This window comes from Haemorhous mexicanus, chromosome 2 (assembly GCF_027477595.1).
Source record: "Haemorhous mexicanus isolate bHaeMex1 chromosome 2, bHaeMex1.pri, whole genome shotgun sequence".
Classification (NCBI taxonomy): domain Eukaryota; kingdom Metazoa; phylum Chordata; class Aves; order Passeriformes; family Fringillidae; genus Haemorhous; species Haemorhous mexicanus.
The window spans coordinates 91,646,985-91,661,228 of record NC_082342.1 but is presented as its reverse complement, the minus strand read 5'-3'; the positions used below and the strand labels follow the sequence as shown (position 1 = coordinate 91,661,228).

Sequence of the window (14,244 nt, the reverse complement as noted above, 5' to 3'; positions counted from 1 at the left end):
TACTCCTCACAAGTTCAGGGCTAAGCTTTTGAGGGTTGGGTGTACTTCCAAAGAGCCATGGCTTGCCTTGGTTGCTTTGGGCCCACACTTTGACAGTGATGTATAAACATGGGTAGCCAAGGCATGAGTTTATGTTTGAAAAGGGGAAAAGAAATGACAGGATCAGCCTCCACATTCAACAGATTGCTAAAGATGTTATTTTACTTAGGAGGAGGAGAAGGGCACAGTTGTCTCTTTTTCACACTCTGAGTCTTGCTTTCGTAAATGCCAGTTGGTCATTACAGCAAAACAGTTGACATGGTGTTTTAAAGGTACTATGCCATGTGAAACAGTAAAGGTTCTGAATTACAATTCATGGCTTCTTTTACAGCTACTTTTTAAAGACTTGCCAGATAAATGGACAAATGTATGATAAGAGCACATTTAATTAGCTCTGTTCCCTGAAATTATGTGCAGAAATGAAGTATAGTTTTTACTGTATTCTTTTTTGTGATTCCATTAAGTGTATATTGTCTGATACAGTAACTATAAAGAAGTGAGAATGTCCATAAAAAGTAATAGGCTGAATAAAGGGGAATGTGACAGGGAAAGGTATAGTGTTAAAATTATCTTTCTGACCTTAATCACAGTTTTAGTCTTAATGCCAACTATCTTCTTAAAATAACTTGCATTTTTTGTGTGTTGTTTTAAGACTTTCAGCTAAATATTTTCTTCAAATTAATGCATCTGAAGTTTATTTCTGGGCATATTTGTAAGGTTTCTGACTTCCCATCCAAAACTTGTCCCAAAAAAATGAAAGCTGAAAATACTGTCTGTGTTAGAGCTTTCTGCTTTAGAAGATAGAGCAGCTCCCATTTCTCTGTGTCTACTGTTTGCATATGTTTCCTTTTGTCTGCATTATCAGCCTATCTTTCTTTGTCTTCAAAATCTGTATTAGATTAGTATAAACACTGCTACCAAAGGCTAGGCACTGAGCACAAAGACAAGCCAGTCATCTTTAAACACATTTCCTGTTTTAGTTCACATATGGTTTTATTGCCATGGCTTATAAATTGTCACCTGTAATGGTGAAATAGGGCTCCATAACCTGAACTTACACTTCAGAGCCTAATCTTCATCTCCAGCTATCCCTTAAGAAATGGTGAGCAAGTAGCCATTTATCTCTGTATTTTTTTTCAAGTACTCTGATACAGACTTTATATTAACTCCAGAATGACAATTTGCCTTGAAGGGAAAGAGAAGAAACATGATACAAATTTGTAAATGAACTCTTGGTCCCAATACTGTAAGCTCGTTTCCAGATACCAATAGACTTTATCCTGCCAGCAGGTTTTAAATTCAAAGTTTTGGTAATATATAAAACATTTACCTTTCTCAAAGCCAGCTTTGTGACACTCCATTACTGTAATTTCCATTTCCAGCTTGGCAATACCAATAAATAAAAATGAGAAAATGCTTCGGTCACCCGTCTCTCCCCTCTCTGATGCATCAAAACACAAATATTCCAACGATGATTTAACTTCCTCCAGCAGACCTAATGGCAGCAGTCTATTACCTTCAATCTCCTCCAGCAAAAAACATAAGGGTGAAATCCAGTCACAGCCACATCCTGGGGACTTCAATGTAAGTGTATGCTGTTGTTCACAATATAAAGCATAGCAGCATATTTTCCACTTTGTATTGCAGTCTGTGATAGTTTTGCAGAATGTTATGCAAAAAAATAAAAAAAGTTGTAATAATGAATGGTATTTTCTAAGTTCAGCTTTTCTGGTTTGGAGTTTAGCAAGGCATAGAAGAAAGGAAAGAGGTCAGGCTGTAACACAAGCAAATAGCAAAGGCTACATAAGCAAAAGGTAAAAGCTAATGGCCCAAAACGAATGGCTCTAGGCCTCCAGAGCATTGCTTGGGCATGATGCAAGCCCTCTACATTCATGGTGCATAGGGCTCACTCAGCCACTGCCTAACCATGGGTGTTCCTGCAAACAAATTCTTCTATCTGTCTTAGAACAAATTTCTTCAGATTCTGCTTATACCAGTGACATCTTAGCACCAGCCTCACAATTCAGTTCCATCAGAGTTGTATTCATAACCTTATCACAGAGTCTTGCTCACACCAAGTGTGCCCAGAGCACTCTTCCAGGTAAGGCTGTACTACAACACTGCATTGTGGCCTCTGCCTTCAGAGCACAGAGAGAGAGAAATAGATGCTTCCTCCATTTCTGCATGAGTTCTGTGATTAGAATACTGGAGTGAAGAGCCTCTTAGCTCTTTTAATTGAAGAATTTCCATCTCTCTCTCATCTGATCTTTTAAAATCATACCCTACCCTCCATCCTACAGATGCTGAGGGTAAATGATCAAGGGCAGACTACTGTCACCTCCTCCCCATGACACTATTCTGCTTTGTGTGAAATACCTAGAAGAAGCAATTTGGATACCATCTTCTTGATGCCCGCTGCTGTAGTATCTAGAGAAGCTGTTAAAGCACTATGCTGCCCATGCCCCTTTCCTTGCTACAAAAGCTAGTAATGTTTTTTATTCTGTATCTATTTGCTGTGGTTTTTTATTTGATGCAAAAGAGGCTTCAAAACCCTCAGTATTAGTGCCTATGCAACTAGGAAAACAAGCTACCTGAATTGTGGCCTCTTCCAGCAATTTTTGTTGTGGGGATAAGTGGCCCGCTTGTATCTGTTAAGCATACATGTTTTCTTTTGTTTGTTGATTTTTTGAGAGCAGAGGAGGAAGTAATAAATATAATCGTAATTTCGGACACATTTTCAAACACAGGTTACCATAAATTGTGTTTTCCAATAATATCTCACAGATGCTTTTGGTAAATTGAAAAAAAAAATTACATAAAATATTCCAGTAAAAAGTTCTTTAACAAATTATAGTTATTCATTTCTTTTTCATTAATTAAATGTAAAGTTTTAAACATTTTAACTTCCAAAACATAAATTTAGAAGTTTATAACCCATTCAGAGTTATAATTATGATTCTTCACTGGGTATCTCGAAAATAATTTAAATTCCTCCACAGGCAAATGTGCTGGAAATCAAAAGTAAAAGGTGATTGCTTTATGATCCACACCCTTAGCAAATGCATTTCACTAAGATTTTCTGCATAGCCTAGCAATGCACCATTTGGTCAACATTTAACAACCTTTGCAATAAAATTCTTATGTATCTGGTTATTCATCTGAAAACTTTAGCGTGATGAGCTGATCTGGATATGCCATATAGAAGATGAGAGCTCATGAACTATAAATGTTAAACTTAGCTTTGTTTTATCCCATCTTCCCATCTGGCATCCAACTGGCAGGCCCAAGTGGTCCTTCAAATATCTGTGAGAATACTGCAAGCAAAGCTTGCCCACAGTGGGCATTTATCCATTTGAGCTTTTTTCCCCATGTCCCTAGTGCCTTTCTGCCTGTCACCTGACATTGAAACAGTATTTTTTGGCAGTGGTTATCAACCCAAAACCACGTGGGGCCCTCTGTTTTGCTTCCTACCAGTGCCCAGTAGCCCCCACAGCAGGTCGCTTGGTGGGAGGAAGGTGCTCAGGAGGCCACGTGAGGAACAGGGCTGCCGCTGAGGGCGTGCATGAGACCCTGCCAAAAGACATGTGCTTCTACTGCAGCACAGAGAAGTGATCTTTCAAGCTGATCAAGGGAGCTCTGGAGCACAAAGAAACCTGGACTACAAATTCATACAGCACAGGCACATCACCAGTGTAGTGTGAAACAAGTCAAACATGAGCAGTGCTCTCCTAAGCAAGGTACAATGCTTGCTTGGAAGCTGAAGGCCAGAGGTATAACTTAATCTTCTAAATGACAACAGATCTATTCTTTAATAATTTCACTTACTGTGTTTCAGAGTATTTTGATAGTTACTAATATTTTAGCTCAGTTTCTGCTGTATATCACATTGAAACTCAAACCCTTTACAAAGTGCTCTGAGCAGTATCTGTGAATTTGTGGCCATCAATGTCAGGACACTTACACATACTCCCTGCTGAAATAGCAGGAAAATCAACTTCCAATTTACAAAAAAAATGCAAAGACTCTGGTTTTTGTTACTTGGGTTTTTTTAAGTTATTAGCCAATTCCTAAATGTCTTATGTACTGTTTGTTTTCTAGAAAGCAATTCACATCAATTCAGAAAATGTTCTTCTCTGCAATAAGCCACAGTTCCAAACAGAGCCTTGGTCACCTCTGTCCACCACACCCAGGGACTGCCGAAGAACAAAGCTTATCTTTGATGATATGTGAGTATATATGACTTTAAAATAAAGAAAACAAAGGCATTTAACGAGAGAAAAATACAATTTGTCCAACAGGAACTGATACACTGCCTGTATTATTACAGTAATACTTACTCTACATTGAGAAATTAATGAGAAATACTATATAAAACCTTAATTTTTCATCATAAATTAGGTTTCTAACCACAGAATAGTAGAATGCATACAATCATGGAGTCATAGAATGGTTTGAGTTTAAAGGTACCTTAGAGATTACTGAGTGCCAGTTCCACTCTGTGGGAAGGGCTCCCCCCAACTAGACCAGGTTGCTCAAAAATGTCCTGGAACACTTACAGGTATGGGTAACTCCACAGCTTCTCTGGGCAATCTGTTCCCATGCTTCACCTCACAGTAAAAAATGTCTTCCTAACAGCAAATCTAAACCTACCATCTTTCAGTTTTGAGTCACTCCCACTTGTCCTGTCACTGCAAGCCCTTGTCAAAAGTCCCTGAGCATCAGGGAGCAGTGAGGAGTGGCTGTTCCCTAAAGGACAGGGAGCCAGGAGCCAGGATGCAGAATGAAGCTGGCAGGGCTCCAGTCCCACAACACCCAAGCCAAGTGAGTAGGGCAAGCCTGAGGCTGGAGTCATTCCTGAGCCTTGACAGCTGCTGCTGTCATGGCTACTTCTGCTCAGCTAAAGGTATCACAAAGGCAGGGGGAACAGGAAGTAGCAATGGTTAGCCTGAGTATCTGGAGGGATATCTGGCCCTCCCCACTTCCACTTCATTCTTCACATATCCCTTGCTCTCCTCCTCTTAAAATTATCTGAGCTTCTAACTCTGTTTATTTCTGGTAAATTAAAAAAGCTGGTTAGTCCCCTAGGTCATTTAGGACATAGTATTATTTAGTGAGTATAATGGTGAAACTGAAGGTTGAAATCCTAGTATCTAGAAAACCCAGATTCCTTTTGACTGGTAATGTTATGGCCTGCAAATACTGATATTTGGTTTTGGGTAGTGTAGAAGAGGTTCTGTTCAACGTATGCCTCAAACTGCCTGAAGCTCTGAGCTGTGTGCCCTTGACATATTTTTCATATTTCCAGACTTTCACCCATGACATCTCAAACTCTTTTATACCAAAGGAAACCCTGGGATAACAAACAACCTGGTTTCCTTAGGAAGTGCTTTCTACCAAAATTGTGATTTTTAATTTTATTATTATTATTATTACTGTTGTTGTTATGCTTGTTCACACTATATGGTCTCAATGTTAACTATGAGAGACAGCAGCCTCTCATAAAAAGAAGCCATGTTTCCTACCATAAGGTATAAATTCCTGTGAACTTCAAAAGGATGTAACTGATTTGTATGTCAAGAAAAGAGGACTGGTGAGATTAATTTTTGTGTATATTCACGGCACTCATAAGCAGATGTAAGCTGAATAAATGTAATCAGTTTTTCCGCCTCTTTTGGAGAAAACTCCCCTGTGTATACATCCTTATTCACCCTCTTTCTCCACCTCCCTCCATGTTTTTAACTCTCTTGATAGACTTATTCAACAATCTCCATTGAGGAAACATGAAACTGTTTATAAGTACTACCTAACTCTTTGTATCTCTTAAAATACCCTGTCATCTATAATTTACTTGCAACTGCTCAATTTTTTCTGCAGCTTAAACAAGTACATACAAGGCAGAAAGGTGTCAGAGTGTCTGATAAAAGTCAAAATTGTAGGATGTGCTCATCTCTGGATTAGAAAAATACATAGAAACAGTTACAACAAAACTATTGTGTCTTCATCTGATTTTCCCTCAAGCTGCTGACAAAAAAAAAAAGGGGGGGGGGACTGGTTTGTTTTGTTTTTCCCCTAGGATATAGTCATAGGAGATCTGCTTTGGTCACCATCTCTATCATCTGAGGCTTTTATCACCAGCTTTCTCCATTAGTGTTACAAGTGATTCCTCTGGCAAGCATCTCCAATAAAACTGTTTCATCTTTTCAGAGAGAGATACAATTAAACTGCTCATGTGTAGTGCCTTCCATGTAGAATATCCCCAAGCAACGTGTAGACCACTAAAACAAAGTCTAAAAAGGCAAAAAAGATAAAACACAGAAGCAAATATGTCCTAATTTGGCCTTAAAAGCCAGAAACAGTTAAATGCCAGTTGTGCTAGCTAGAGGAGGGAGCTTGTCAAGTACTACAGCTGTCATCCACAACTTGTAGCTGTGATACACCACCAGAATACCAGCTACACTGAATCTTCATTCTGAAATTCCTGTGCAGAGGAGTCACTGAAATGTAGCAGATTAGACTGGCTGCAAATGTTAAATATTAACAAATTTGAGTCACATGTTAGAAGGATCAAATTAAATATGGCAGCCACTGCCTTTCAAATTTGTGTAACACCACAGCAGAGGATTTGAAGGAATGCAATACGGTAGGTCTAAATTATGTAGTAATCCTAATGGCAGCATTTGTCCTAAATGATGCCTATGAAGTATTTCATCTCATAATCCATGAAGTTCTGAATTACTGTAATCCAGCCATGGCTTTAAAGTCTTAATTTTAATCAGACTCTAAAGTTTTAAAGAGACTAAATCCCTTATATTTGATTTAAAACAACGACTAATTTTTTTGACCAGTCAGTGTCTCTTTACTGTATTCTCAATTTATTTTCTCCAGATCATTGACAACAGCTGTCACTAGCAATAAATTGGAACACAAGTAGGTCAGTAAAATGTATATCTTGCTTGGCAGAGTGCTGTACACACATATACTGCAGTATAGCAGTAAATATAGCTAACAGTCTTCAAAAGACAGGCAAAAGTCTCCTTCCCCTGGTTTGCCATTGTTTGCTGATGAATCTGAATCTACTTAGAGGTACCCAGCATGCCACATGTGTCAATGACATTAATGCTGTGTCTAGTAGTAATTTTTAGTAAGATTTCCTGGATTTTTGGTGACTTCTGACTCCATGAAGAGAACATTTTCAAGGCTACATAATAATGCTTCAAGCCATATTGAGTCCTGTGATTTTACTGAATAACAGAATTCCCAATAACTGCATTTAGGAACAAAGTCTGTTATCCTTGAAGTGCTAGGCATAGACATCCTGTGCGTGCCCAAGGGCACCCTCAAAATAGTCCTTGTGTGGTATGAAAAAATAGCAGTGTACCCAGCTTCCCATCTTTCCTTATAACTAAATCAGAACATGCTCCTTGGGATTATTTTTTACTTGAATTTTGAATTATAATTTCAAACTTGGGGTATGCTTTTTCTTCACTTGCATTTATTTTTATTTTTGTCTTGCCTTATAGGAGCAAGACAATACATCTTCTACAGCATTTTTTTTAAGTTCATATTTTGTTGAGTGTCTCTTCCACCTTTATGGGTTTAGGTGCTACAGACACCCATCAGCTATACATTGTCCAAGGGATATATTCTGCAGTGAGATAGAATTCCCATGTTTATTTGCCAAACAGTAAACCATATACCCAGAAAATATTCACCTGTAAAGGTGTTACACATTATGAAAATAACTTCCTGGCTCATCTCTTTGTTTTGACTTAAACTCCAAGTGTCTCATTTTCAGTCTTCTCTTCCTTGTTATTCCTCCTTAAAGTGGAAAGGAAAAAGTGCTCTTAGGTTGTGACTCATACATCTGGAAGTGATCTTACTTGAATTGTTCAAAATGCCTTAAGGATTCCTGGAGTATTTAGAGGTACTTTTGTACTGTTGAGCCCATCCTGAGGAGCACAGTTTAGGAATAGAGTTCAGGAATAGAGAATTCTCTTTCTTCTCATCAGCAATCTAGAAAATAACTAGTCAGACGAACACCTATGACACTACGTTCCTCACAAATTCATATGCTTACTGTGGACTGCTCTGAGTTTCTTGGCTTTAGGAAATTTCAAGACTTGTCTGACTCTTCCAGTCTTCCTCTTCTTCCCTTCTTACTCATGGCACTGAATTTCTCACATGTGTGCTGCCCATGAGAAGATAACATTAGACATGCCAGACACTGCCTCCCATGATTAGATAATTTAGCTGCCTGTTCTCTGCAAGACCACGGGTCCCCTTTAAAGGGACACTTTATGAGGACTTGTTTTGGTGGGAAACAGATACTTCATCAGCTCTAGCAGGAGGTTTTCACAGGGTATAGATTTTTTAGTCACTAGTCCCTGTTGTCAAATGAAAGCCAGAGCTGTGGACCTCTTTTGAACTTAGCTACATACATGTCCATCCTCTGCTCCTGTAGGCAAGTGGTTTAGCAGGCTTATGTTTGTATGATTAAACTGTCTTCACTCCCCAAAACAAACCACATTCACTGTCTCCTGAGAGTAGTTCCTAGCCTGTGCTGTCCCCAAGCTGTGCCCAGGCATTGTCTGAGCTCAAAACTATGCCAGGGAGAATATTAGCAATTACACAGCATGGATGATCAAATGATAAAGCTGGTATCCTTGCCCTCCTTATTTCACTGGCATAGGCATAGCCAAGGAATGAATGGTTCTATTGATAGACTCAGGTCTGAAATAGCCTCTGAATATTTTGGTACTTATGAAAGAGAATTTGTTTGTATCAGTTAATGTAGCTTTTTCTTACTCTACAGATTGACTAGAAAATACCTTCAATCCACTGTAAATCATAACAGTAAGCAAGACAAGGGTCTTCTAATCAGGTTCAGCAAACACTCCTCCAGGTTCCAGAAGCAGAACTGAATTTCACAGATGGGAGAGAACAGTCTCTTCCACCAGTCTCTCCTAGCCTTTCCTCACCTCTGCAGGGTGAGCCATGAGCAGATGTCTGCAGTGCATAATGAAGACAGTCCAAACCCTGCAGCTTTTTCGTTAGTCAAAGTCTCACACTGAATATGAGGAAGTCTCATCTAACTTCCCATTGTTTTTGCTGTTCTACCACATCTCTGGTTCTTGTCAGAGCTTGTTTTCCGTAGGTTTTTTTCTCTACTAATATCTACAAGTCCGTAGCAAACTGGGGGTTTGTCTGCTTGTGCTGGATCACAGCATGGTGCAGGTTTTCATCACACTCAATGCCGGGATTCACATATGGGATGTGGAAAAGATGGTCTAATGCCTCTATCTGAGGTTTAATTCCCAAGACAGCTTTGCTGTCCTTGTGGCAGTGGAAAATAACTTTACATACATTTGAAGAATGTGCTTCAAATCCATTTTGAACAATATAGTTACCCAGAAGATTCCCTTTTAGACTGCAATCGCCCTAGGGTGCAAAGGCTGTGATTCCTCAAGGATGCATTAGACCTTTCCTGATCATTCCTTCAACATATAAAGGATATTTTCATCTTTCAGTGATGACGAACCACACTGGCAATAATCATCATCTCTTTAGAGAAACAGGTAGACCATTCAAACTGATTTTTACCCTGGGAATGCCCTGTTCATTTTGAGAACCAGCAACAAGTCCTGGAGCTGGAGAGGGGCTGTGATAATTTAACACACATGAGGAACATCAATTCCCAAAATCCTTATCAGGTATCTTCCTGGTCTTTAGTGCCTGGCTATGATTTCTTTCAAATCCTGTGATTACTGAAGTGTCTTAGACAGGCTCCACAGGACAGGATCCCTGGATAGGGTCTTTGTTTCAGGATCACCTGCTTCTTTCAGTGTAGACACCCCATTCACTGACTCAAGCTTCACACGTACTCTCACACAACAGTTTCACCCACACCTTGCCTTCTCCCTCATCAGAGCTGGAAACATCAGAGCTGCCTGCCAGGTGGACCCTCTCCCAGAAGTGTCTTTCTGCCTTTGCTTTACAGATGCTTCTTGAGAATTCAAGGTGTCATTCTGTGGCATTTTAAAACAAAATAGATCTGGACTGCTGTGGTACTGCCCTGTCTCTGTAGGACTGATTAAAAAGGCTGTCACTCTAACTGCAGTTAGCTTCATTCAGAACATCTATTTAACATACATCTAAAGAGACAAAATTGTAGTTTATCTACAAGCACACTGTTTTCTACCTCTACTTTTAAAACAGGAACGTTTATTCAAGTCTCTGTTGTGAATACTTGTTTCATTCCTCTCTGTTCAGTTGTACACTTTGCCCTTGTGTGTTTCAGTCTAGATATTGATTTCACATGGAAATCTTTAAGTCATGAATCTGGGTCATACACAGGAATTTGTAGTAGATTTTGACTCTTTCTCATGTTCTCCTGTATTTCACTACACTGACATAGTTAGTCAGGGGGATTTTGCATTTTTGCCAAAATAGGAATCTCCTCTTACTTTTATCCTTCTGCATTTCATTTCCATTAGAAACCAGGCTTTAATTTTGTCTGCTATTTTTTGCAAAAGTAACTCCCTCTCTAGGTATCTGTACTATTCACCTATTCATCTTATCTGAGCTATTGACCTTGTTATACTAAACCCAACGAGATAGTAGTTGTGTAGTTGTGTGATTGGGTAAATTTTTCTCACATTTTGGCCCAACTCCAATCAGATCCTTTGTTCCTATCTTTCTGAAATGCCTACAGTACTATCGTTTAAATGGCTCAATATTTATCTCCTGGCCCTCTCCACTTGCATGCTACTCTGCTGAACTTCCAGGTTTGCTGGGTATGCCAGAGCGACCATGAGACTTCCATAGAGCTGGGTAACCACTTTGGCAGTGCCATGGGCTCTCTCCCAGCCTGTGTGCCCCTATGTCTGCCATGCTTCAGACACAGCAGTGTCACATCCCATAAAACAGCATTTATTTCAAGTGGTGGAATGGGCAGGAGGCTATGGTCCATCTGGGGAGAGCACTAATTTGTATAGTAACACCTGCTGAGCTCTATCATTCACCCCAAAGATGAGTACCCTTATCTATGACTCAACATCTCAAACAAGCTCCTGACACATCCTATTATGACAGAAAATAGGCTGTGTACACCTGCCTTTCATGTTATGTGGTTTTCCTGCTCTTACAGGATTTTCTTCTCCTCCTAGACTGAAAGTTCAGGGCATACTGGCACAGCTTCAAAACTGTTCATGGGTTCACCCTAGCTAGCTAATTTCTTCTGATTTGCCCCTAGCTCTGATCATATTCTAAAGTTGCTCATTTTGCTGTTCTACTCCTTTTCAGCACATTCATTTTTTTAGGGTTTAGATTACTAAAGTTGTGAAACTGCTCCTATATTTAGAATGATGATTTAAGCTGCTTTTACTATATGCAATTGTTGTACAATGAGGAAGCACTAGCTTGTTTTTTTACAACACTTCAGCAGTATTATCTCTGAAGGGTATTAAATTATGCACTTGGCTACATTTATGATGTTTAATTGAACTTTTATTAGTTTTTTTTAATGTATCCTCATAAAGCACCATACAACAGTAAGAAATAATGTACAAGTGGTAGATTATGTAAATGAAGCAGAAAATGCTATAGTTTAGTATTTAGTTCATATAAAATATAAAAATTAGATGAAAAACGTGGTTTTGAATGCAGTATAATTAAAATTGTATATTGGAGTCTAAGCTATACCATACTCTGTAAATACCAGTGGCTGTTCTGAGTTCCAAGGAGATTTTGCAGTAGATGCTGATAAATTACTGTACAAAGTAAGGCTTTTATTGATTCACTTTGTTTGATTCTCTTCCCATTTTTTTATTGCATGAGTTTACACTTTTGCAATTATCCACTAAACTGGAGCAAATTAAATTCAGAGGAGGCCACAGAAGACAAAGGTGGCAGAGATGCACTGTAATGGCATGGAGTTAAATAAGATGAGAGAAACATACACAGACAGGCATTCACCTGGGTAGTGGTGACACCACTCTTAGGAGCTCAACAGCCTGGAAATTCTGAAAGGCTGCTTCTGGCAGAGGAGTAATTACAATGCCCGCAGCCATCTCACCTCACGCTGGGATCCCGCGCAACATAACAAGCAATGGATATGCTGTCCTTCCTGCTGGTTTTCAACAAGCTCCCAGGGAAAGCGGTGCCAAGGCGAGTGAGAGAAATACTGGACAGTAGTGGATTGTTTGATAAATTTCATCCTGGATTCAGCCACAGCCATGCTACTGAGGCTGCCCTTGTCAAAGTCATAAATGGTTTGAATGCCACTGCTGAAAAGGAAGCCTGGCCTTGTTTGTACTATCAGATCTAGCCGTAGGGGGGGTGTTCTGTAAAAGGCTGGATTCTGTTGCAGTGCCTAGGTGACTGCCTAGTGTTGACTGAGAATGCGTTGAAATCGTTCCAACGGTACTTGATTGCTTTCCCCAATCAACAGAGTAGGGTAAATTCTCCTCAAGAGCAGCCAGTTTCACATAATGACACTTGATCCCAGGGAGAATTCACCAGCAGCCTGACTTAGTTGGCTCTAATGCTTTACGCTCTTTCTCTTGCCATTCAGAGAGATATATGAGATGCATTAGAGCAGTGTATTAGAACTCCTTTTTGGCTTTGTTGAAGAGGACTATATTTCTAAAAGTACCAACAATCAGATTTTCAGAAACAAAAGACTTTCTTGTGCAGTTTAATAGAGATAAAACATTTGTTTCTACCTGTTAATTTGAAGTCAGACTTCTTTTTATCTTTTTTGATCTGAATTCTGTTTGTAAATCTGGAATGAAAGTGCTGATGCCAGTAGATTCATACAGTTGTAACTAAGTTAAGAGGAGAATCTGACCCAATTGTCTGAAAACCAGAAGTCACTGAATAAATTTCATTGCAACTTCAGTTTACATTGATGACCAGTAAACATAAAGTCTCCAGTGCTGCTTCTGCTACTCAAAGGCACTCCAGTTCAACCAGTAGCCTGGTACCAGAAATTTTTTTATTCTCTTAGGTCTCTGGCTGTGGCAAGGATGTGATCTGCAGGGGGATTGCAAAGCTGAGACCAAATACCTGAAAAGGGTTTTAGCCACAGATCTTTATGAATCTCATCAGTTGGAAAGCACATTTGCTTTTCCTCAAGATGCCTCTCTTCAATAACATATAGTATCTGAAATTAGCATCCAGTGAGATTACCTGTAAAGTTTCCAGTCTGAGATTATCACCAACATAAGTAAATAGGTCAAGCTGCAGAGGAGGTTTGCTTGGACCTTCATGTTTGTAGCAGGCATGGGTTCTTGGTCACTGTAACTTCAGAATCTGTAAAATCAGAATATGACTAACAAACTTCATAGATAAAAAATATGCAGTATGCAAAAGAGCTATCCAGAATAATTAATTTATGCATCAGTTTTCTCATGTGTCTGCATATGTCCGTGAGCTCAGGCAGCCTTTTATCTTCAAGGAGCCCATAAAAGTGGGTGGTTTTGTTATTTTTTTACTTCATGTTATTTTTTTACTTCATAATAATTTAAACTAGTATACTGAATGTAAAAAGACAGATTGTGTTCATGAGCAGTGAGAAGCTATGCAAAACTGAACTTCAAAACCTTTAACTCTCATTAAAAAAACCCAGTAAATAATTAAATTAAGCACCCCTTTTTGTTACTAAAATGATACAAAAACATACATTGAATCTGTTGGACATTTCAGCTTCCCATTTTCACCTAACATGCACATTAGTTATCTGAATATAAAGGTCATTAACATGCAGCAGTAAATTGAAGAATAGTATTTCATAGGTGGCATAAAGACATCAGAATTTGACTTGGCATGTTTATTAACACTACTGAACAAGTTCTGTTTAGGAAGCTAATAAAAATGATACCCTATCCATTTTTTCCCAATGCATCTTAATTTCTGTTAGGCATGCCCTGATTTTTAAATCAATCTTGTATTTTTCCTGTGGAAATACCTAAACGTTCACATGGAGAACATATTTATGCTTTGCTTTAAAATGACATTTTAATAGCTTCTTTTTTTATATTAGATTTTGCAAGCAGCTTAGTACAAACCAATGACTTCAGTTTCTGTGTTATGCTTAACCATCCCATAGCAGGGCCCTCAGTGCAAGTCTTCTTGGTTCGGGAACTCCTGCTAATACCTTCATTGCTAATCATAACTCAGGAGAATAAATCCTGCTGCAAGTTGAAA

General features: G+C 38.9%; 1 protein-coding gene across 1 annotated transcript in view; it reads left to right on the top strand.

The window, feature by feature from the left end:
• Window positions 1-14,244, top strand: part of AFF3 (ALF transcription elongation factor 3) — a 277,772-nt gene that overhangs the window by 236,636 nt on the left and 26,892 nt on the right. Inside the window, exons 13-14 of the mRNA XM_059840318.1 lie at window positions 1,422-1,623; window positions 4,138-4,265. Coding sequence (XP_059696301.1) covers window positions 1,422-1,623; window positions 4,138-4,265 — 330 coding nt within the window. The remainder of the gene's footprint in view (window positions 1-1,421; window positions 1,624-4,137; window positions 4,266-14,244) is intronic.